The sequence below is a fragment of the Dermacentor albipictus genome, chromosome 3 (genome assembly GCF_038994185.2).
Source record: "Dermacentor albipictus isolate Rhodes 1998 colony chromosome 3, USDA_Dalb.pri_finalv2, whole genome shotgun sequence".
NCBI lineage: Eukaryota > Metazoa > Arthropoda > Arachnida > Ixodida > Ixodidae > Dermacentor > Dermacentor albipictus.
The window spans coordinates 41,541,204-41,565,615 of NC_091823.1; the positions used below are offsets into that span (position 1 = coordinate 41,541,204).

Consider the following 24,412-nt stretch of genomic DNA (forward strand, 5'->3'; position numbering starts at 1 on the left):
CTTGTAATGTGACCCAACTTCTAATAATAAAATCTGATGCTGATTCTGACGGTGGCAGTATATCGTATCGCTATATTGATTGCATGCTAATGAATTACCATGTGCAGTCATCGTGTGATGGGTTCTCTCGCAATTGTTTGATTATTTATAATGCAGTACATTGTCGAAAATGATCAACATGCACAGCGAGAAGGACGAAGTTTAGGCAAATAGTTGTACTAACCATAATTCCCATGCTGGACGAACCACCCTACTTGAAGCTCCATTAAATAGTAGCGCCACAGTTCGCTCCATAGTTAATCGTATGAAACTCTATAGTTCGCGTCTGCGTTCAGCGCTGGTCCATAAGGTCATAAGGTCCGTATCGGATGTATATTTTCACATACAAGATGGGGACGTACACTGGACACATTGCCAAGCAGTTTTCTTTTGTGATTGGCAAGCGAGCTTCGTTCTTTCGAAACAGGATTGAGAGCGCTGCAATCCAGATGTGCAAGCACGCACTGGATTTTCTTCATGTTATTCTTTTTTTCTGTTTCGGGGGCTATAATTCAGTACACTGGGATAAGGCCCACGTAAATGATAACGCAACAACAACAACAACAACTTTAGTAGGCGTTTCTGAGTACGCTCTACAACATATCAAATGCTACCTATGCTCTAAAACGCATATAAACTTTTGCTCACATAAATGTAACTAATTGCTTAACTAATTGCGTTTTACGAAATAGTTTGAGTAACTCAAGATGACCGCAGACAATATACTGTGTGCATTTTTGTCGATACACGACACGACCTTCGTGTATTCATATTGCATCCACTCGCAGGTGACAAACAGACTGTTGCGACTAGCTGAATTCCTTGTTGGGCTAATAGTGGAACTAATATGAGGAAACCAGCGCGAAAATTAAGAAGGAAAGACTGGAAGCGATAGGAGCGTTCCGCAAGGGTGTTGCAATAGCGCCGTGGCATGTCGCTTGCCTTTCTGCTTCCGAACTTTACCGCCGCATTTTGTCAACATTATTATATGATAGAGTGATGATGGCAATATTAGTGGATTTTGACACTAGCTTGTGGTGCTCTTGTCTTATTTCCACTCAAGAGTGACCTTGTTAGTCTACCTTAAATAATTGCTTCAATTAATAACAGTGAAGCCTATGTGTTGTCGGGCGTCCACAAGCCTTTCCTTTAATCCACACTTCACGTGATGATCTGTTGAAATATTAAGATTTGAGATCCAATTAGTCTAAATTTTCATCGTGATCTATAGCCTTGTGGGAAACGAGGTTATGCAATTTTCTTTTTCAAACCCGTGACAGCTGCGAAAGCCTGACTTCTTGCAACATCTCCTCGACGCGGAGTACATCGAGGCAGAAGAGGAATCTGGCGATAACAAAGTTGAAAATGGTGACAAAATTCGTTTCCCTTGATAGCCCTTTCCATCGTGCTCCGCAACACGAAACGTTTAAATTGAGGAAGCATAGCTAAGGATGGTCCTCACGGAGAAATTTAAAAAAAAAAATAGCACGTATACATGAAATGTGTAAATATGCGCTATCTTGAATAGCCCTGCATAGCACGCTAATTTTAGCATAAATTATGTAATCTTAGGAAGAGCAATAACAGAAGAGGTAACCGAATACTACTGCGTACGAGAAAATACATTTCGCGAAATAGCAACGAAAATCTGAAAATAAATACTGCTCGTTAAAAGAGAAGTAAAAGCGTTGTGGATAGCACAAAACATAGCGGTAATCATAAAAGAAAGTGTTGGCCTCAAGAAGTAAACAAGTGAGCAGGTGATAATAAAACCAGTATCTCAATGGCAGAAAGTCGCAAAGTGTTTCTCCGGGATAGGACCAGAGGACGTTACGGCGCGAAAACATTACCACTTATGAAGCTGATTCGCGAACCACTTCTTGTGGCAACGACATTTTTCGAGAACTGAAAATAACCTTTCACTCACTATACTGTATAGGAATAGTTAAGCACATCTGGAGGAGCGAAGCGGGGTGTTGGAGTGGGGTGTTGGATCAGATAGTCACAAGTTTTACGGCACCTAACTCATACGGATCAAGGGATTTGAAGAATGCTCGTAGTTTCTAATAGAGAAACTACGGTTTAAGACTCAGTCTTCAAAAGATATAGATAACGATGAATAAAATATTATTATATCGAAGTTATTACATTCGAGCTTTCTCATGCTTAAACCTTTTTGCCGTACCAAACAGTTGCGAAATTCTCCTGAGTGTCACGACACACACAGTGCAGGACTAAATTCACCTACACTCTTGGCTGTACTTTAACCATTACACCCGTTACCTTCAGAAAATGCGTGGCTTATAACCAGGTTCAGAGGGCTGATGCTATTTATGAATTCTCAGCTAAGATATAATGCCACTGTCTGTTTGCCTAGACGTCAAGCACAAGTCCTTTTAAAAGAACAATCCAGCTACTAAACAACAATGAAATATAAGGGAGCACGATGTCCTCGCGATTGTCAGGGCTTACGATTGTGACCGTGAGGTGCTTGCGACTCCTAATAGAATCACTATTTTCATGGTTTGTGCTCTTCTGTTGTGATTTTCCTTTGTAATGAACTGGCATTAAACAGACCTGTTTCTTCCGCTGTTTTCAAGCTCGTATGGTATTAGTCAACCTCCCCGTAAAAACATGTGCTATGTTACTTTCCTTACATACATATCTGTGAAATTACAGATATTGTTATTTTTATTTTTTCGATTTATTTATTTACTTATAAGTATATGATTGGTTACAATCGGAGGATTAAGCCATGAGAGAGGAAGTAGAAGAAAATTATTACACAGAGCATAACGAGGAAACAAGGGACGTCATTCATGATGTGCAAAAACATTGTCTACAATATTGAACACTGAACTTTACCAAAAGTGAGAGTATAAATTCTCTCCGAATTCTACGAAGAACGAGGTAAAAGAAATCGTTCTTGCTCTCTTTCAGGAAGTGCCAGAAAAAGGGCTCTGACCACCGAAGAAATTATAACGAACGCTGCAGCGCTTTTCATAGCCGGGTAAGAATTCAAAGCGCACCTGACGTTATGCGTAAACAACGAGCAATTGAATTCTGGTTGCTTTTCATGCTAATCGCCAGCATGAGAATTTACCTGAACTGGCATGGTCTCAAGACACAATCAAATCCTAAATATAGAAAAAGGTTAATAGTTAGATTAGCCTGTGAAAAAGAATAAACAACGTAGTTCGTAGAAAGATCGAGCGTCTGATATATACGAATGCAAGCACTTTGACAATAGACACAGTACCAAGCAACGTTGTGATTCAGCGTACTTTCGTTGAAGATTGTAAGTTGCCTGTGTTAAATGATGATGCGTTAGATGCAACTAACGAAGGTTGAATAAATGCAGGTTTGAATCTACAGCAACTGTTCTGAGTTACGTAACCTACTGCCTCGCAAAACATCCTGATGTCCAAGAGAAGCTACGGCGAGAACTCGTCGATGCCGTCGGTACAGACGTAAGTGACGCTGGTTTTATGATGAAACGCGGGCCGGGCTCTTCGATCTTTCTAAAGTTCATGACCAAGAATACTTCTTGCGCACACGGAAATATATGTGCTCTTGTTACGTCAGAAAAAAATGATCACTATATTTTGTAACTAGATTTCGTTGTTTACTAAGTAGTGAGATCCCGCGTAGTTAGTTCACATTTGGGCTGGTTATCCCAATGATGAAGAAAGAGAAGCCCACCTCTTCAAGTGATCACCAGGTATCACTGTGTTCACTTCATAAACGGTACGGTAAGTTAATGTGAGGCCTATGCTGTCTGTGTCCGTGGACGTACGCACACTTTGTCTCTCTTTCCGAGCGATGTGCGAAGTGGTGACAAAGATTTAATACTTTTTCTGGTACGGTTAAGTATGAAAAATGTATTAAAGTGGCACCACTAACGGATGTGTGGGATGTCGTGTCTGCTGAAGGACGAATCCCTACATGAAAACGTAACAACTGTTTATTCGATTAGCGATGGCAACGGACGAGCATACCAAGGCTACGCTCGTCTCGGTAGCGGAAGGAAAAAAGCAACTCTTCCCAGCCGGGTTGCCTGTTTTTGTAGCCACCGTCGGTGACGCATACCTGGGGTGACACAGCAGTGGCGCTGTGTTATATTGGTAACGCAGTCCAGCGTCAAGCCGTGTTACGCTAGACCGGCTGATAAACAAGGCGGAGGCGGCGCGGAAATATGCGCAGAGTGTGCGGCTACGTCAGCCCCCCCCCCTCCCCCCCCCCCTGCCGCGGATTGAAGAGCCCGCAGGGCTTGTAAAAATTTGTGCAGCGTAGCCGCTGTCCATAGCGTGTAGTGACAGAAGCGGGATGCGATGTTGGGGGTCGTGGATGGACGCATGTGGGTGCACTGGTATTTCCTGGTTCGGCGGAATCACTGCAGGCCGGCTTCAACAGGTCGATAGAGCCGCGCACGTCGTTCCCACGTCGTGTGAAGGTTTTGTCGTCGCGGCGGGTAGGGTTCGCTGTAAGGTAGTTGGAAAGGCCTGCGGACGGTGTCGTCGCGGAGAAGAGTTTGCGTGCACGTTGCCAGATCCTTGAAGACAAAAGGGGCAGTCTTACAGTGGTGAGCTGCAGGTGACGGGCGGAGGGCAGCGATGGTGCGTCGGTGCCGGGCCACAAAATCGGTGGGATCTAATGTCGCAGTGGTGGATGGCGGTTCAGCAAGAAATTCGCCTGGGAGCCGGAGTGGTTCCCCGTAGACGAGATCTGTGGGTGCAGCCGGAATGTCCGGCTTGAAGGTGGCGCGACGACCTAGGGCAGCGGCTGGGATGTCTTCGAGCCAGGTTGAAACCGGGTGGTGCATGATTGCTGCTTTGAACTGTCGGTGGAAACGCTTGATCATTTCGTTGGCGCAGGGGTGGTAGCTGGTGGTCCTCGAGTGCTCGAACCCAATGGCCGGCCCGAGGAGTCTGAAAAGGTGCGATTCAAACTGTCATCCTTGGTTGGTGGTGACGCGGCGAGGGGGCCCGAAGCGAGCAATCCAGCCGGCGAAGAAGTCCGAGGCGGCGTCTTTTGCGGTGATTCCCTCGAGGGGCCATGCCCCAGGCCATCGAGTATACCGATCGATGGCGGCGAGGCAGTAGCGATAGGGTCCAGCTGGGGGAAAGGGCCCTATGATATGAAGGTGGACGTATTGAAACCGACCGTAGGGCTGCGAGAATGCTAAGAGCGGCGAAGTGGCATGCCTGGTCACTTTAGTGCGCTGACATTGAATGCAGGAACCCACCCAGGTGCGGCATCCCGCTGCATGGAGGGCCACACATAGGGGTCGGCCCCGAGGCGTGTAGAGGCGCGTATGCCGGGATGGCTGAGATTATGCCGCTGGTTGAAGAGGCCACGGCGACGAGAAAGGGGCACGTAAGGCCTGCTTCGTGCTGTTGACATGTCGCAGTAGATAGCCGATGTCGATACAGGTATGGGGACTTGTTGCAGCTGTAGTGAGGACCCGTCCTTAAGCAGTTGCTGCAGTTCGACGTCCGTAGTCTGAACCTCGGCGAGGACGTCAGCTGTTAGGTGCGAAGAGCTGATAGCTGCCACACGTGAAACCGCGTCGGCGGCCACATTGTCCTTCCCGCTGGCATGTTCGATGTCGTTGGTAAACTGGGCAATGGAGGAGAGCTGGTTCTGGTGGACCGGCGGGAGTTTGTCGCGGCGTAGAGAGAAGGCGTAGGTCAGAGGTTTATGATCGGTGTAGATAGTGCAGTGCTGTGCTTCGGCAACGTGGCGAAAGTGTTGAGCTGCTTCGTATATCACCAGAAGTTCTATGTAGTAAGCTGGCGAACTCTACGAGGGGGGGGGGGCGTCGTGGTTTTGTCGGTGGGACTGGCCACAGAAGGGGCTGTTTTCTTAGCTGAGAATTTCTTGGAGAAGAACTCCAAGGGATGCCACGTGTTAACTACGCGTTGCCTCTGAATCGTCTCAGCCGTCTGACCCAAGAGAGCGTCTGGCACGGGATGGGGGAAAAGTGTGGCGGTGCAGAGAGCAATTTTGCATTCTTCGAAAAGTTGAGTTAAAGCCGGTGTCCACGTGACGGGTTGGCTTACTCGTGGACTAGCCAAGGCATTATGGAGGGGAGCCTGGTAGCCGGCTGCGTGTGGCAAGAAACGTCTGTAAAAGTTCAGCATGCCGAGGAAACGGCGAAGGTCATTAGTGGTGGCGGGTGCAGGTTAATTTTGCAGGTCTGAGATGCGTTGAGGCAAAAGTCGAGTTCCCTGTGACAAAACATCAGGGCGGAGGAATTTGACCACTGATGCGCCGAGCGTGCTCTTTGGGACATTAACGAGTAGGCCGTCGTCATCGAGGCGTTGGAAAAGTAGACGAAGGTGCCTGTGACGTTCGTCGGCGTAACGGGAAAAGACCAATATGTCGTCAAGATAGATGAAGCAGAAGTCGAGGCCGCGGACGACTTCGTCAATGAATCGTTGAAAGGTTTGTCCAGCGTTCCTCAGGCCAAAGCTCATGAAGGGAAACTCGAACAAGCCGAAAGGGGTAATGATTGTAGTTTTCCGGACGTCGTCCGGTTTGACGGGTATCTGCGTGTAGGCCTTCACCAAGTCTAGCACGGAGAAAACGTGGCAGCCATAAATGCGATGGGCAAATACTGTACGTGGTGAACGAAGTACCTGTTCGGAATTGCGCGGGCGTTGAGGGCACGGTAGTCGCCACAGGGCCGCCAGCCTTTGGTCTTCGGGACAGGGTTAAGTGGTGAGGCCCATGGGCTGTCAGAGTGGCAGGCAATCCCCTCACAGAGCATGGCTTCGAAATCTGCTTTGGCTATGCGCATACGGGCCGGGGCAAGGCGACGGGCGTGGCAGAAAACCGGGGGGTCTGGGGTGGTTCGGATGTAGTGCACAGTGGTGTGCTGCAGATAACCTCGCAACCCGCTAGGGCGCGTCAAACCGGGAAATTCGGCGAGGATGGCATGGTACGGTGAATGATTTTCAACACCGAGTACTTTGATGCTTGGCTGGTGGGTGGTCGTTCACTGTCCTGGCGAAGAATGTCCCGTTGTCGCGTCGATGAGACGGTGCTGGCGGCAGTCCGGATGGAGGTTGTAGTGCGGCAAAAATTCTGAGCCGATGATTGGCTCGATGACGTCAGCGATGCCGAAATTCCAATTAAGGCCACGGCGTACGTTTTTAAGCTGGCCGTGTAGGCGGAGCGAGCCGTAAGTCTTGATTGTGGACCGGTTTGCCGCACTGAGCTCGAAAGGCGTAGGAGGACGGGTACCTTGAAGATGGGTTCGTGCGTAGCAGCAAATGTCGGAACCACTGTCAACAAGGAACAGCTGCTTTGTAATTTGGTCGGTGACGAAGATGCGACGGCCTCCAGGTTGCCAGCTCGCAGCCGTGTCTTCGAACTGCCGTTGGCGTTGCCCTTATGTCCAGTGGAGCAGGGTGGTCGACATTGTCGTGTTCTGTTCCCGAAGCGTCGATGGTAGTAGCACCGGTCTTCGTCACCAGGCTGCTGCGACGGGGTGGTGTTACTGTCACGGCTTTGCGAGTGGCGCGTCGGCAAGTGTTGATCCAGGCGTAGTTGAATGGAGCTGAGCTGCCGATTGATATTGTCGATACGGCATGCAAGCTCTGTGGTGTTCAGCTGTGCTGCGACAGTCTGGAGAGTGGGCGACAACTGCGGCAAAGAGAACTCGATGACGCGATCAGCAATCCCGGCAAGTTGGTCGAGAGGTAGCGTAAGCTGAGCCTGCAGAATTGCCTGGTCGTACGGTGGAAGTCGTTGAAGCCAAAGTGCTCTAAGTAAGGAATCCTGAACTTCCATGTTGCCCACGGGAGTACGCATGTGTCGGAGGAGCTGCGAAGGCTTGCGATCGGCAAGTTGTGCGGACTGAAGTTGTCGCACCTTCTGGCCTTCCGAGAGTGACAGGCGGCGGATGAGTTCAGTCTTTAGGTATCCGTAAAGGTTAGCCGTTGGTGGGTTGGCAAGGATATCCCGGACCGGACCTAGTTGCCGTAGCGGGCATCGAGGTGGGCGACGACATAATCGTAGCGGGACTGGTCTTGCGTGATGTGCGCGAGGGAGAACTGGGCCTTGACTTGGGTGAACCATACCTCGGACGAGTAGGCTCAAAATGGTGGAAGCTTGACAGCGACACGCCAGATTCCGTGTCGGGCAGCGTGCGGGATGCCGTCTGCCGGGGTTCTGACGTCCTCGACAGAGGCGGCAGGACGCTGCTGCACGGAATCATTGAGTTGGCCGTGCGGTTCCTGAAGCTGTTTTTCTTGCTTCTGGATCACCTCCTGCTGCGTGTGAAGCTACCTCTGGAGAAGTTCCAGCTGTCGTTGAAGGGCGTCTTGCTCGTCCATGGCGAAGCGATATTGCCCGTGTCCGGGTCACCAGATGTGGAATGTCGTGTCTGCTGAAGGACGAATCCCAAAATGAAAACGTAACAACTGTTTATTCACTTAGCGATGGCAGCGGACGAGCATATCAACGCTATGCTTGTCTTGGTAGCAGAAGGAAAAAAGCTACTTTCTCCAGCCGGGCAGTGTATTTCCAATTGTAGTAGGTACAGCCGGGCGTGGAACTTGCGGAGCCGACGGGCGTTTGCGCGCATGCGCGAGTAAGAACCGGTGCGAGAGAGGAAATGTGGGGACTTTTGCTCCTTGATAATACGACTCGGCGTAGGCACTACGGAGGAGTTTCTTAGCGCCTTAGCGCATGGTTTATGCGCTTATCCCTAGGCACGCCTGCAGAAGTAGCGAGCCGCGGTAGTGCTGAACCTAGCGTAGGAAGTTGGCGGCTCGACGCAATTATATTTATTCAATCGTGTTGTTTGTTAATTTAAAAAAAAACATCTCACTATTTCAAATTATTGGCGGTGCCTCTAGGACACCAAAGCGGCAACGGGGACATCAAAGCTAGAAGCCCGACTGGTCGGTGGGTCGGGGCTCGCAGAGGCCTGCGCGTGCCAGGAAAGTATAGGATCGGCTGTCCGCTATCGCGGACAGCCAATCTTTTATACGACCACCCCCTCGTATACTTCGGCCTCCGCGGCCGCAAACCACGGACCGCCCTGCTTCCAGCTTTGATCCCCCCTGCTACCGCTTGGGTGCCCCGGAGATCTTGCGCCGCCTGCTTTATTATAACCTCAAGTGCTCTCCTGAGGCATCCGTTTGCCGGCTACATGTGCCCTCCAGGAGCAGTACTTGTAAAAATGCAATCTATCGTCACGACTAACAAAGTTACCCGCGACTTATTCCACACCAGTCAGAACCTAGCCCCTTCAGACACAGCGATCACCAAATGGGGCGCCCGTGCCCACTGCCTCACCGCGCGGGCAGTAAGGCGGCGGAGCGTAAAGAAAGTCGACCCCCCTCTGCCATGCCGGCACGCCTAGGGACAAACGCACGCTACACGCGCAAGGAAACTTCTCCACCGTAGTGCCTAGACAGAGTCACATATTCAAGGAGCAAAGGCCCCCAGATTCTCTCTTTCCCACCTGTTCTTACTCGCACCTGCGCAGAAACGTCGAGCGCCATCAAAAGCGCACCGCCCTGCTGTACCTACTAGCAATTGTAGAAACGCAGCTGGGCAGCCTGTTTTCGCAGCCACCGTTGGTGACGCATACCTCGGGTGACACCGCGGTGGAGTTGTGGTTTATCGTATCGGCAAAGCAGTCCAGAGTCTAGCCGTGTTACGCTGGACCGGATGATAACAAGGCGGAGGCGGCGCGGAAATATGCGCAGAGTGTTTCGCCACAGATTCTTTGAGATTAGACACACACTGTTTTGCACTGCATTTGTACAGCGAGGATGCTTAGCTCTTTAGTTCTCTATCCACCTTGCTTACCACAGAAAAGGTTCTCAGCCCGAACGAACTTAAAAACTCTTCCTGACTGCCACCCATTATTCTATGTGAATGTATTGGTAATGAAGGTTTGGTTCCAGATTAGGTTTTCAATGAAATAGTCTTGTGTCACTTGTGAAACCTTGATTACTGTACGAAATAACTTATATTATCGTTTTTAGGGTTCCCTGGACTATGAAACAATCATGAAAAAGTTGAAGTACTTGGAACACGTAGTGGATGAAACACTACGACTTTATCCTACATCATTATCGTGAGTAGACTCAGTGTGACAAACTGCGAAGAACTCACACCGACGAACTAGGCTTGGTACCAAATTGCGCGCGTATTACTTTTGAGCAAGACCTTAGACAGCAGCTTGATTAGTTGACTCAATGGTAACCCTCTACAGTTGGTTTGAAAAGCAATATAATACACACCTACTCACAATGTAGTCCGTTCTCTATAATTGGTGAGAAATAGTGTTATGCAGTTGGCCATTGCATTAAAAAAAACAGAGAGAAATTCTGCAGTTTCAGGTGCCAAAAGAAAAGCACAATCTCATCAAGATGCGCGCTGTAACGGAAGACTCCACAATAATTTTTCGCCGCCTGGGTTTTATTACCGTGCACACAATGCACCGCACACGGACGTTTTTGCATTCAAGCTCGTCGTAATGCGTCCGCCGTGACCGGGGTTGAGCTCGCGCCCGCATGCTGAGCAGCGTAATGCCGTAAACACTCGGCTGCCGCGGTGGGCGTTGACCATTGCACAGCTGCTTTCTGCTGAATCGCTGACACAAATGTTTCTTGCACCCGCAACAATAACAAATCTCCAGCAGTTTTTCAGCATTCCATTGTGACCCCGTATTCGAAAACAACTATCAAATTATTTACTTCATAGCAAAGATTTTCGTTTACATTACATGTAAATTAATAGCTTGACTGAGGATCGAAAGGGCAATAAAAAGGCGTGGTGCAATTCGACGTAAAGATGTTTGTGATGTACCGGTTTTCTCAAATAGGAAGATTAAATTGATCTGAATTACTGAATTATGACTAAATAAATGACTGAAGACCAAGAATTACGCTCCGCGATTTTTAATTTCAGGGATGGAGCGTGTTACAATCGTAGTATTGGATAACGATGCCGTAGACTCCCTAGATCCCCAATGTTGCAACCACAGCTCAGCTATTGTATATAAACATAAGCACCTCGGTGAACCATTTCTGCAATTATTGAGCAACATCTTGTTTTTAACCATAATTTATTTCTAAGTGAAGTGTGGCAGAACTGCGAGGTTGCTCTGGTGAATGCATTTGTATCATAATACATTCTCTTCTATTGAATGAATAATAGTTTACAACGGGTATAAAAGCCCATGTCTCCTTACTTACGAAATAAAGTACGTGTTTATAATTTTAATTGTTGTTCAAGCAGTCAGAGACCTTCTGAAGCATTGTTTATGCTGGTAACGGAGCTGCAAAATGATTCCCCCAGAAGTTACCTTATATAGTGAATGACTTAGCGGTAAAGTGATGATTTCTTTTGCTGCAGAAAAGTAGATGATATAAAGCTCTTCTGCATATGATATCCCATGGAATGTTCGTTTGCAGGGGTGTGAATCGACAGGCCAAAGAAGATTTCGAATACAATGGCATCAAGTACAAGGCAGGCACAAACATCATGGCAGCGTTGTACCAGATCCAAAGACACCCACGATATTTTTCGAACCCTCAGGAGTTTAATCCCGACAGGTGAGTGAACTTACTATTTACTCTAATGACACTCCTTTGAAAGCAAGCTTGAGGACCACATTCAATATATTGACAAAGAAAGTGCACTACACAGGGAATAGAGTTCAGAATAAGTGAAACATAATTCGTGACGCCTTGCAACCCTTTTCTCAGAACATATATTACTGTTTATATGTTTATATATTTCATAGTTCTTGACTGATTAAGATGTGTCCAATGCGGAAGTGATAGGGCTAAAGAGAGGACATAAACGGGCCTATCGAGAGAGAACGGTGATGTGTTGTTAGCGATGGTGCAACCATGACTGAAATTGTGAGTGGATTTCACTGAATAAGTTGAGTCAGTCCCTAGTTGGTAGCATAACTCCAACAAGTTAGGTTAGCTGAAGCACCCAGCTTTGTGCCTTATTAAAAGTGGGACTGCGATAGGAATACAGATTTCAAGTGCATTGATTTCAGGAACACGCTTTTCCCAAACGATAAAGGCGTACCTGGTTTGTTGGGTTCTTAATATAGCATTACAGCAGAATGGGGAAATTGAGATGGCTTAATGAGAAAAGTAAAAGATATCCTGAAAATTTTGCTCAGAATATAACTTCTTGCGCCACTACAAAGAATTGCGCTTTAGTTTGTTGTGCTACGAGCTTAAGATCACCAGTGCAATCCAACATCCGGGACAAGTTCAAGCTACCTTTAAGAAATTGCAGATACAAGACCTGATTAAATTAACCTGAGCTGGAAATGTCCTAGAAATATTACCTCACTGTTATTTTCACTCAACAGTCAGGTACCACATTTAAGTGTACACAGATTGCTGGCACCAGAATGAAAGTTCCACAAGAGTTTGATACACAGCTGGCACATGTACGGTTAGCGCAAGCATGAAATGAAAGAAAAGAGTGAGAATGAGGACAATAAAAAGACAGTGGACATGGTCAAGCACTTACATCAACTGATTTATTTAAGAAACAAACCGATGCAACAAGATAACCAAATGCGCACGCATGCAGCGCTTACGTCATAAACACAACCTCATGTCAGAAAACTAGAATTCGCTACCAAAGAGATACACTTGTCACTAATATAATCCGTGCGTTTCTTTTTCACAATGTGATCAGCTTGCAAAATTTCCTGTCCCAACATATCATCACTTGTGCCTGGTATTAGTCTCGTGAAGCCATGGTTAACATTTGAAAACGCTAAAATGCCTGATGTCGAATATAACCAACTGGTACCACAGTAAGTCTTATTCCCACAGACACTATGATAAATCCAGGAGTGTTCAAATAACCTTACTATACGTATTCCACGGCCTTTCTTCTACATTCGACTTTGTTGCTAGCTTTTTGAAGCAGGCCTATGTTTCTATGTATAGGCGCCAGTCATAATGCCAACGTGCCCCAAACATATTGAAAGAAATAAACAGAACGAAAACAAACAAACAAACAAGGGGACGTTACTAAAAAATATCCAACGTTTGTAAATATTACTTTGTAGCTTCATCGGGCACATTTTCATTTCATGCTGCGCAGGTTTTCCCCAGGAAAGACGGCCTTATTTACGAAAGCAGCATTCATGCCCTTCAGCATCGGGCCTCGCAACTGCGTCGCCATGAGTCTTGCATTGCTAAAAGTGAGGTTCACTGTTGCCAAGATGGTTCAGAAGTACCGCATGGAACTAGGCCCCTCTCAGAAGGTGAAGATTATTTCACTGCACTACCGAGACTGAGTCTGCCAACCTCACTGCTTCACCTTACTTTTATTATCTCAGTCAAGGGTTTATACAGAACTGCGCTTCTAGTTTTCGATTGACTTATCTACAGAGTCGATGTTAAGCGTGGGACCAATATATAGCGTCTATACTTCTACATTCTATAGACTTAGCATGCACTGCATGGTGGGACTGTGGATGGGCGGTGAAAGGGGGTGACGGTATGCACGAAAGAAGCATGACTCAGCGTCGGAATGCGCCAGCTCGAGCTATGTATCTATAGTGCCTTTGCTGCGTGTGCTATGTGCCCCTTCGCCTCGCAATGAGCAGCTAAACCAAAACGGCAGAATATGGTCGTTATTTACTTGTTTATATATATATTGTGAGGCGAGGTTTAGGCAGCCAGCCTCCTCCTTATTCTCTCGAGTGAGAGCCCTACCACCAGGCCCCAAAACGGTCATAATGAATATGTACAGGTGAGAATATGGAGCGTATGAATAATGCTCACATTAATTTCCCCATGTGCGCAAGCGGCCAGCAAAGTCACGACTTAGGCAGGAGGGAAACGCCGAACAAATCGTTTTAGACGAAAAACGTGAACGATCTCTGAACCACGAAAACGAAGTTCCGAAGACACGTCTACAGGAGAAACGTGATGGTTCACGGGGGATGTTTCTTCATTAATAATGTAGGGTCCAAGGAAGCGGGATCCAAACTTCTCCCACAAACCGGGTTTACGAATGGGCGTCCAAAGGAGCACTTCCTCTCCAGGACGAAAGGAGATGTCGCGACGAGAGATGTCGTAACGTTGCTTGCGATCTAGCTGACTAACTTCTGTGTTGAAGCGAGCACGTTGACGGCTTTCCTCAAGTCTCGAGGCGAACTCTTCGGGTACACTGGCCGAGGTCTTAATTGGGGCATTGAAGAAATCGGAGTCGACGGTGAATGTCGGTGAATGGCCGTAAACTAGGTAGAAAGGTGAGTACCCTAGTTGGGTAGCGGTGTTGTGAGCAAAAGTCACAAAAGGTAAAAGTTTGTCCCAGTTGTCGTGGTTTGGCCCGATATACACTGATATCATATCTATTAGTGTGCGATGAAATCTCTCGGTTAAGCCATATGTTTGTGGGTGTTATGTGGATGTCGTCTTATGAACTGTTCCACAAGCTCCGAGTACTTCTGCGATCATTGTTGACATGAAAGTCTTGCCGCGATCGCGTAGCAGTACATGATGTGCACCATGACGCAGTACAATGGCATCCAAAAAGAAGGTGGCGACGTCGGAGGCCGAACTAGAGCGTAGAGGAGCAGTCTCTGCGTAACGTGTCAGCTCGTCAACAGCTGTCGCGATACATCGATGACCTGCCGGGGTTATGGGCAGAGGGCCGACTAGGTCTATCCCAACGATGGCAAACGGTGTCTCGGGACATGAGATGGGCTGTAAAAGCCCAGCAGGTGGCGAAGTCGGTTGCTTCAGCCGTTGACACTGGACGCAAGAAGCGACGTACTTGGCCACAAAGGTAGACATGTTTGGTGGAAAGAAACGGCTTCTAACGCGGTGATATGTTTTGTGGAAACCCAAATGGCCAGCAGTCTCATCATCAAGTGGCGAGCAATGGATAGGTGTACTCGAAGATAATAATGGCAGTGGGCAGCGAGAGAGAGCGTCGGCATCTTGATGCTTTTTCCCAGACTAGTAGACAACGTCAAAATCATACTCTTGTAAGCGGATCACCCAGCGACCAAGGCGTCCAGACGAATTTTCGTTTGATGACAACCAGCTTAAGTCATGGCGGTCGATTATGACCATGAAGTGGCGTCCGTAAAGATATGGTGGAAATGTTCGGATCACCCAACCAATGCGAGACATTGCTGTTCTGGGATCGAGTAGTTCTTATCAGCAGCCGTTGGTGCGCGACTGGCATAGGCAACAGCTCTCTCTCGTGAAGTGGTATCACGCTGTAGAAGGACAGCACCGATCCCATGGCCACTAGCGTCGGTGTGCAAACAAGTTGGCGCGTTCTCATCGAAATGGCAGAGGACAGGGTCGGTGTTTAATGCTTGCTTGAGGGCTTAAAAAGAAAGTTCGCAGTCGTTTGTCCAAGGGAAAGCAGGGCCCGACGTGAGCAACTTGTGCAGCAGCGACGCCACGGCAGCAAAAGGAATGATAAAGCGGCGAAAGTAGTATGCGAGGCCGGACAAACTTCTTGATTGCTTTTGGTTTTCAGGGCGAGGGAAGCGAAGCACGGCAGCAACCTTCTCGAGATCTGGTCGAACGCCATCGTTGCTGATATGGTGGCCCAACGCTTTGATGTTCTTTCTGGCAAAATGGCATTTCTTTGTGTTGAGTTGGAGTCCAGCATTGGAAATGTATGTGAAAACTTCGTCCAAACGCTCAAGGTACTGACGAAATGTTGTCGAAATATAGCGATGCCAGATAAATAGCACAGACAGGCCTTCTACTTAAGGCCACGTAAAACTGTGTCGATCATGCGTTCAAATGTTGCAGGAGCATTACATAAACCGAAGGGCATGACGTTGAACTCGTTAAGTCCGTCTGGTGTTGCAAAAGCTATGTTGTCCTTGTCCGCTTCGTGCATGGGGATTTGCCAGTATCCGGATTGGAGGTCTAGACTAAAGAAATATTCTGCACCCTGGAGGGAGTCAATGGCATCGTCGATTCTTGGCATCGGATATACGTCTTTGCACGTGATCTTATTAAGGGCTCGAAAATCGACGCAAAATCGTACAGAGGGTCTTTCTTGCGAACCAGCACAACAGGAGACTACCACGAACTGGAGGATGGCCGAATGATGTCTGTTTTGAGCATGTCATCAACGTTATCCCCAATAATTTTCCGTTCTGCGGAAAACACGCGATACGGGTGGCGGCGTACAATCGAACTGCCTTCAGTTTCGATGCGATGTGCTGAGATGGAAGTGCGCCCCAGGAGCTTGGAGTGAACGTCAAATAAGGCGTTGTGTTTTTGCAGGAGTGCCAAAAGTATTCTTTCTTCGCAGAGGTCAGATCGGGATTTATAGCGGCCGTTAAAACAGTGGCAGCAGTATGATAATCAGCTGTGGTAGACAAAGGGTGATTCGGTGTGCAGCGGTACCAGCGAAAGAGGTTCGGTGTCAGTAAAGGATGTCACAGTAGTGCCCTGGGAGAGCACAACTGGCGAAGAAGTAGGGTTACGAACAGCAACTAACGCTCTGCCGTCCTAAAACCACGCCAGGCTAGTAGTAAGGCTTAGACCACCAGAAATGTATTGACCGATCGGTGCAAGGAACACATCACCACTAAGAATAGCGTCGGAAGTCAGTGTTAGAATATGCTCATTGCCCGCGGGAATGAAACAGTCGGTAGACGTGGCGAAATGTTGATGATCAGTTGATGATTTCAGTTGATGATCTGCGAACCTTGTTCGACATACTTAAAGGAGTGTTGCTGTCGCTGTTCAACAGCATTATCTCAAGTGGCATGATCCCGCCGAACATGAAAGCGGCAATTATTACCCCAATTCACAAAGGTGGTGCACATAATAGATATGAAAATTATCGTCCTATTTCAGTCTTGCCCTGTTTGACTCAAATATTAGAAAAACATCTGCTGTTTACAATGACAAGTTTCTTAGATAAGCACAAAACCCTGTCACCGCGTCAGTATGGCTTTGTACAAGCTAAAGGGACGGAAGTGCTCTTGGAGGACTTTTCTGACATGTTAAATCGTTCTTTTGAATGTAACCAAGTGGTGTGTGCACTGTTTCTGGATGTCAGCAAGGCTTTTGACAGCGTTTGTCACACTCTGTTATTGTGTAAACTATCCAGGTTAGGCTTCCGTGGAGTGTTTCTTTCGCTTTTGAAAAATTTTTTGCAGCAGAGAACGCAGTACGTCTCGATTGGGCGGGCAAAGAGTGCTTCTTTGCTAATAAAAGCTGGCGTTCCTCAAGGTTCCATAATTAGTCCGCTGTTATTTAACGTCTACGTGAACGACCTTTCAAACGCCGTGCCTGCAAGCCTGTATCAGTACGCTGACGATACTGTCCTCGTATCCCAGTCGCCGAACTACTCTGACTCCCTTTCTTCTCTTCAAGCTGCAGCAACTATTGCTATGGACTGGTTCTCACGCAACCTAATCAAAGTAAACAGCTCTAAGACCCAACTTATATGTTTTCACAGCCCGATGAAGAAAGTAGATTTGAACCAACAGCTGCTCTTGCACGGATCTAATTGTTCTCAATGTCAATGTCTACCCCTGAGCTATAAAACTACTGTGAAATACCTAGGATTATACTTTGACAGTGCTCTTTCTTGGAATTGACCACTTATCCCACATTTGTAAAAAGCTCCGAACCGTCTCCTGTGTGCTGTATAACATTAGATACTATATGCCACTTTCAATACGCAAAGCTATTGTACACGCTCTCGGTTATAGCGTACTGCGTTATGGCATAACGATCTATGGTCACTGTGCAGTTCGTTGGAAGAACAGGATCAATTCTCTCCTAAGATCTCTGTTAAAAAATATTGGCTATGATTTAGGCCTGCCCCCCAATTCTGATGTTTTTAAGGTATTTTCGCTACCTGATTTTGATCGCCTTTTGATGGAAACTATTGTCCTGAAACATTTTTGGTTTAGTGACTATAAAATTCCGTATGTTCCCACACGGTCTCTTCGACCGAAGGAAGCTTTTTGTATTCCCCGACGGTTTACAAGATATGGAAAGCGCGTAAGAGATTTTTACGTTCCCTTTTACTTCAATAGGTTGCCTCCAAGTGTTCGCCGTTCAAAAACTAAATATAAAATAAAAAAGATGCTGCGATACGCTACTTAGTGGGTGTACGACGTTGTACACGCATGCTCCACCACTTATCAAATGAATCCTATGAATTTGCTAGTTACTGCAGTATTTGTTGCACTTATCTGAGTATTTTCATGCTATTTTATTTTCCTTCCTTGCTCTTTACTCTGTTGTGTTTTTTTTTATATGTAACTTGGGTTCCGTGTCTATTTTTATTATTTTTTTTTTGCCACTATACTAATTTGATGTTCTGTAACTTTTCATGTGCGTTCATGCCTGTGTGTTTATCTGCGTGGTTCCGCTGCCTGTCGGGCTCTGCCACTCAAGCCCAATGAGGCTTTGGCAGGCCGGATGTTTGTACATTCTTTCAATACTTGGCGCAATAAAGTATTATTATTATTATTATGTAGGCTACGAGCATCGACAGAGGACGAAGATTCAGTGTCCGTCATATGAATAGTTCGCTGACAGCAAGCGATAAAAGCTGAGGCGTAGGACAGGAAGTCCCATCCCAAAATCATCGCGTAGGTGCACCTAGACAGCACGACGAACTGATGTGGTGAAGAATGCCATCAATGAGAACGCGCGCAGTGCAAAGACCGGACTGCTGAACAATAACTGCATTAGCACAACCAAGGGTAGGGTCATTATACGGCGTCTTCGCTTTTCGCAATCGAGAACACAAGCCAGTACTAATAACGGAAAGCGATGCACCTGTGTCAACGCAAGGCTGCGATTCGGACACCTTCAACACACACCAAAAGTACATTTGACGGGCGCTCCGAAGGAGTTTCACGTTGTCCAAAGGATGCAATTTCCCTCCTGAAGCTGCACCATTTAGTTTTCGGGACGGTGATCAGAGTACAAAGTAGCCGGTCGTAGAGGAGTAGAGGAGCGCCACATCGGTGATGGGGAGCGACGACGCGGGAAACGCAATGAAACTGCAGTGTTGAAGTTCTGTGGAGATGGGGAACATAGCGGATAATAATCGTAGTCAGAACGCCGACGTCGTGGTACCAGGGCCAGAAAACTACTCGCTTTCAAACCCGTCATAGCCAAGTCTTTCATCTTGCTGATGGCGTCGGCAAAACCTTGAAATGTGGCCATGGATGCCTCTGTAGTAACAAACCGGTCGAGGTGGGCTCCATGCGTTGTAAGACGAAACAGGCGGTGGTCTTGTAGTGATAGGATTCAGGGACACGTGCGGTGCACGTGCCTGTTGTGGTCGCTGCTGGGAGGGTGGCACTATAGAGGCAACCTGAGCGTAAGTTGGCGTAGGAATAGGATGCGGGCTCGGGACTTGCGGGTAGGTCATGGCAGCTATCTCTTCCCTCACGATATGGCGTAGGCTGTCACCAGGAGGCGTCAGATGGACCTCAGGAGGGTTTGCTGAAGCTTGGGCATGCAGTTCCTCATGGATGATGGAGCGAATCAAGGCACGTAGCTCGCTGCCGCTGGACGCCTTGAAATCATATGTGTCAGGGTGTAAGCAGAGCATATGAAGCTCATCGAGACGCTGACACGTACTGATGATGCCTGCGACGGTAGTGGGATTCAGCACTACAAGAGCATTGAATGCTGCAGCCCCAATACCCTTGAGCAGGTGGCGTACATGGTCACCCTCTGCCATCGAGGGGTTCACGCGGCGACAGAGGGCGAGAACGCCCTCAATCTACGAAGTACAAGACTCGCCCGAGTGCTGAACACGCTCGGCAAGCTTCTTGTTCGGACAGCTTCGGAGCGGACAGATGAGTTCGCGAAAATCTGGCGTAGATGGTGTTTAAAGGTGCTCCAGTTGACGAAATCGAGCTCATGATTGCAAAACCAAGTTTTCGCAACGCCGGTTAGGTAGAAGGCAACGTGAGCAAGTTTCGCTGATTCGTTCCAGTGGTTAAAGTCACTCACGCGCTCGTATAGCTCCAACCAGTCTACAACGTCGTTACTTGGAAGCCCAGCAAACACCGGTGGGGCCTTCTGAGGGGTGGTCACTGTCCAAGAAGGGGTTCTCGCAGGAGCAGGCAAGGTGGATGTCGTGGTATTGGTCTGCTGGTCTTGCGACATGGTTGAGTGCAGTTGGTAGGGGTGGCGACTCGAGCGGAGCTCCAGGGATGTAGCGTACGTGAAGCTGGAGAGAGACCGGGAGCGAGAGGGCGAAGGAACCGGACAACACATTCCATCACTTGTGACGTGAGGTTTAGGCAGCCAGCCTCTTCTGTATTCTCTCGATTGAGAGCCCCACCACCAGGCCCCAAAACGTGGTAGTGACGTTAAATGACACAGTAGCAGTACTGTGAAAGACAAAACTAGCTTTTATTGGGCGAACCTGTGCCCACAAAACAGGCTACACTTAAAGCACAACGATAGCGGCGAACACAGTCGGCGATCGTCGAAAATCTGATCAGCGGGTCAAGCGCGTCGGCTTTTATACAGAGTCGTCAAATGTTCCAGACTAATCGTTGGGACCCGCGTGCCTTCCATAAAATTCTACATCATTCGCGTCAGGCGAATAAATCAGATAACACAAGGTTCGGCGATAACAGACTGCGGATAGAAGCATCGATAACTTTACAGAAACTTCGGATACATGCAAGCGCGTCCCGCGCTGTGCGATAAGATTTGTTAGGCGGCGAAACCTGGTCGCCCGATAAATATAGATACACGTGTCAATATATATATATATATATATATATATATATATATATATATATATATATATATATATATATATATATATATATATATTGAATTATTTCAACATAGCTTACAGGCCTAATCAGGAGCATTGAGTAAGGGGGGCAAGACAGGTGTACACGTGTATACCGCAAACACGAGCAGAAATCATGGTCACAAGACACGGATCAAGAATATTCGGTAACGATCAAAACATCTCATAAATTTTACTATGTCCATTGCTCGCGCACATAATCAAATGTCATTTGTAGCGTGAAAAAAAGCAATACTAACAATCATTAGAATGATAGTTAAATCTCTACGGCTTTCACAATTGTAACAACTTCAGAAAGTCAGAAACCTCTTGAGTAGTATAGGGCAAAGGCAGCATGACAACAAGTACTGCTGAGCAATGTTGACTCACTGAAGCACTCGAAGTTTGCCAAAGCATTCTTTTGTAGGGTTCTTGCAGCTCGTTATCGGTCGCCTTCAAGAAGACTGTATGCGTAAGGAGCTGCACATTGTTAAAGATGCTGAAGAACTGTTAAAGAAAGCTACTGCTGAGTATGAGGCCACGTCTTTTGATTCAACGTGGCGGGACTTCACATTCCGATAGAGGCGGAGTGTGAAAACAAGCACATACGAATTAGGAGGGCGTTCGAACGCGCAACCTTGTTAGAAATAATTCGGAGCCCTAGCCGAGGCGTTGCCTTTTTGTTTTGTTTGTGCTGTTTAAATAAAATTTTATTTTATGCCTATTCTGCAACATTTTAGGGAACCATGGAGCTGGGCCAATATGCGATGGTATCAACACCCGCAAGAGGGCCCTGGATTGTCCTATACAGTTTGGCGAATGAACGCTGAGACAACTCATTCTCTGAGTGGGCGTTTTAAATGGCCTCCCCATGGCACACATGTGGAATTGTTCATTTTTATTCCTTGTCATCACTACATATGTGGCTTTGACATGTGCAAAAACATCTGTTATCTAATAAACATTCTTGAGTGCGTGTTCTATATTATTTATTGACCGCAGGAGTTGCCATACAGCATGTTATAAATAAATATTAGTGCTCAAACGTTTTAATAAAGCTGTGGGTTGCAGTAAAGTTGTACGCGCTAATGACTTGCGTCCAACCTAAATGTGCAGTGACACAAAATTTCCACCACGTTTTGTTTTTGTGCACATGAAAGGCCAAGCGCTGAAGATAATTTAAAAATGCAGCCAAACCAAGGTATCTTGTTTTTAAAGGAATAGTTCTCGGCTTCCGACCACCATAATGGCAGGGTAATAGCGAGGTTATAAAAAAATAAACGCCATACATGTAAAGCAACCGGCCCGCTAAAACTTCACCCCACGTCTTGTTAGTCACTCGTAGTCAATGCTGACCGTCAATTTCCAAAACGAACCACAAAAATCAGAGCACCGCACAAAGACAGCTACCAAACAGATGCAGTCATCATATTTATTTTAATTAACCATGGCCCACAGCCACACCTGATACACATGCACCCATGCCGACACCGTCAGATATCTCCTCGGTGGCTGTCCACGCTCTAGTGCGGATAGGTCAGTGATGTACGAAGGGGTTGAATGATTGGGCAATCTGGCCCTATCGGAACAAAACGTTCTAGATAAATGTTCGGTAAGGAAATCCCCGGATAATGCAATATCTACGCCACTCGAGGTCTTGTTGTCAACGGACCTACACGATCGACATTGAGAACGTTGCCTCGTGGCTGTAAGCAGGCAAGCCTTGTGTTGTTACTTAGGCTGAGACAAGGAAACAGTTGACGCCGTGGTTGCACGTGTACCAAGGTATTGGAGGGCTTAACTAACGCGTTGAGCTATTGATTAACTTGGCTCCCCTCTTCCATGGAAAGCGTGGGCATTTCCTCTCCAGATTTTTATAAAGGCAGCCTTTTGTTCTCACCGGAACATTAAGTACAACAGCACAATTTCATGACGGAGACCAAACTGAAGAACAGACGAGGACCGCGCTTGTCTCTGTTCTTTAATTTCCTCTTTGTCGAGAAACCACGCTGTCAAACTTAAAATATTATAGAACCCGCTAGCCCAACCTTTGACAGCACAGAGGCGAAATTTAGTGACAAATTAGTGCAGCAGCCTCTCAAATATTACGTTAAACGACTGGATATCTCTAAGAGGTACTCGTGCCCATTGAAATGCCATGCCACACCTTGCTGCTATATCTGTTGCGAAGCGGAACAATAAACTTAGTCTAGGCACCTCACAGCAAGCGCTAAAGGGGTTGCCTTTACTTGCTTATTACTAATACACGTCTCTCCCTCTCTCCAACTTATTCTTTGTCGTGGTGGCAGCTTTTCGGGCACCGGTAGGTGCAATGACAACAAAACTCTACGCCACATAAGACCCAGTACGCTAGCCTCAAAAGTGTTTGAATGCTAAACAATATAACGGCGTTGAACGACAAGAGCTGCACGACTCTTGTGCAATGAGTTTAAAAGTTGGTGCTCTTTTGTGCGTGGTGTGGGTGTGTGTGAGTGTATGTGTGCATCCATGTACGTGAGTGTGCGTGCGTGCGTGTGTGTGTGCATGTGTCGCTTCAAGAGACAACGCGCATTTACTCTAGCGCGGATCCCGACCGGAAGAACAACGTCCTTTCTCGCACGTACTCGCGTGGGGCAATAAACCTTTACGGCCAGCTGCAGTACATAATACATGCTTCCATGCTATCCAGTGCTAGCTAGGGCACGTCGATATCAGTGCCGCCTCTCGCTGTTCAACGTGGTGATCAGGCGCAAGCGGCATCTCCACCATATTTTGTCCCAGCCATTGAATCGGACGTACATATACGTGAATTAGTCAGCGTGGCCTTGTCGTGTTTGCCTGGTGTTTGTTATTTCAACTATGCTGCGCACCTGTTCACCGAGTTCAATTGTCGGGCTCACGACGTTTATGACGATTTGTAGCTAAAGATAGTCCGTAATGCACGCTTGCTGCGCACCTTTGTGCACCAGCTCAACCTAAAAGGGACGCCCATGTAATGTTTTACCGCAACTAAGAATGCAGTAAAAAGTCGACATGAACCTTGTCCATCTTAGCCATGATGCCTAAATGCGTGTCTTTTTGTGAAACGGCCTCCAGAAAATTTTCTGATGCACTAGGCGATTGCTGTCTAAATTATTTAATCATGTTGATTAGAAGCCTGCTAAATCTCAACGTGTGATTCCTGACCATCCAACGCGCTGAGCATACAAATGTTAGGGAAATGTTGTCAGGGAATTCCAATGGCGGTTCAGAATTTATACTTGCACTGATCGTACCAGCGAGACGTAGCGAGGGAGATGGAATACAGAAGTAAAACCGCCGCAGGTGTAAACTTTAACGGACTTGTTTTGATGTTTATGACAAACGTATAAACTTGCGCTTTGCTTTGTAAATGTTCTCGGGTTTATGCGCATGGCTTCCTGTGGATTCAGGCAGCCTGATCGTGTTGGTGAGCTGCTTTGAACTACATTTCGGTTTTCTGGTTGTCTTCCTCTGGTTTTGCACGAATGAGAGTTATGCGGGGTGACCGTTTCTAAGCTTTCCGGAATTCTTAAAGATAACGCCTTGTAAGCTTACCAGC

General features: G+C 47.1%; 1 protein-coding gene across 1 annotated transcript; it reads left to right on the forward strand.

Annotated features, from left to right (window-relative positions):
• The first annotated feature begins 3,028 nt into the window (after positions 1–3,028).
• LOC139057841 (cytochrome P450 3A14-like) lies at positions 3,029–21,700 on the forward strand. The gene is made up of 6 exons (XM_070536586.1): positions 3,029–3,049; positions 3,401–3,509; positions 10,047–10,138; positions 11,481–11,621; positions 13,153–13,315; positions 21,573–21,700. The coding sequence occupies exons 3-6, from the start codon at positions 10,071–10,073 to the stop codon at positions 21,660–21,662; spliced, it is 462 nt and encodes a 153-aa protein (XP_070392687.1). The 5' UTR covers positions 3,029–3,049; positions 3,401–3,509; positions 10,047–10,070; the 3' UTR covers positions 21,663–21,700.
• Positions 21,701–24,412: the final 2,712 nt, after the last annotated feature.

Excerpts from the sequence above, each read along its gene's own strand:
- LOC139057841 (XM_070536586.1), top strand. The coding sequence starts at position 10,071 with ATGAAAAAGTTGAAGTACTTGGAACACGTAGTGGATGAAACACTACGA. Across the intron at positions 10,139-11,480 it reads CTTTATCCTACATCATTATC|GGGTGTGAATCGACAGGCCA; the intron begins GTGAGTAGACTC and ends GTTCGTTTGCAG. Across the intron at positions 13,316-21,572 it reads AACTAGGCCCCTCTCAGAAG|GGAACCATGGAGCTGGGCCA; the intron begins GTGAAGATTATT and ends GCAACATTTTAG.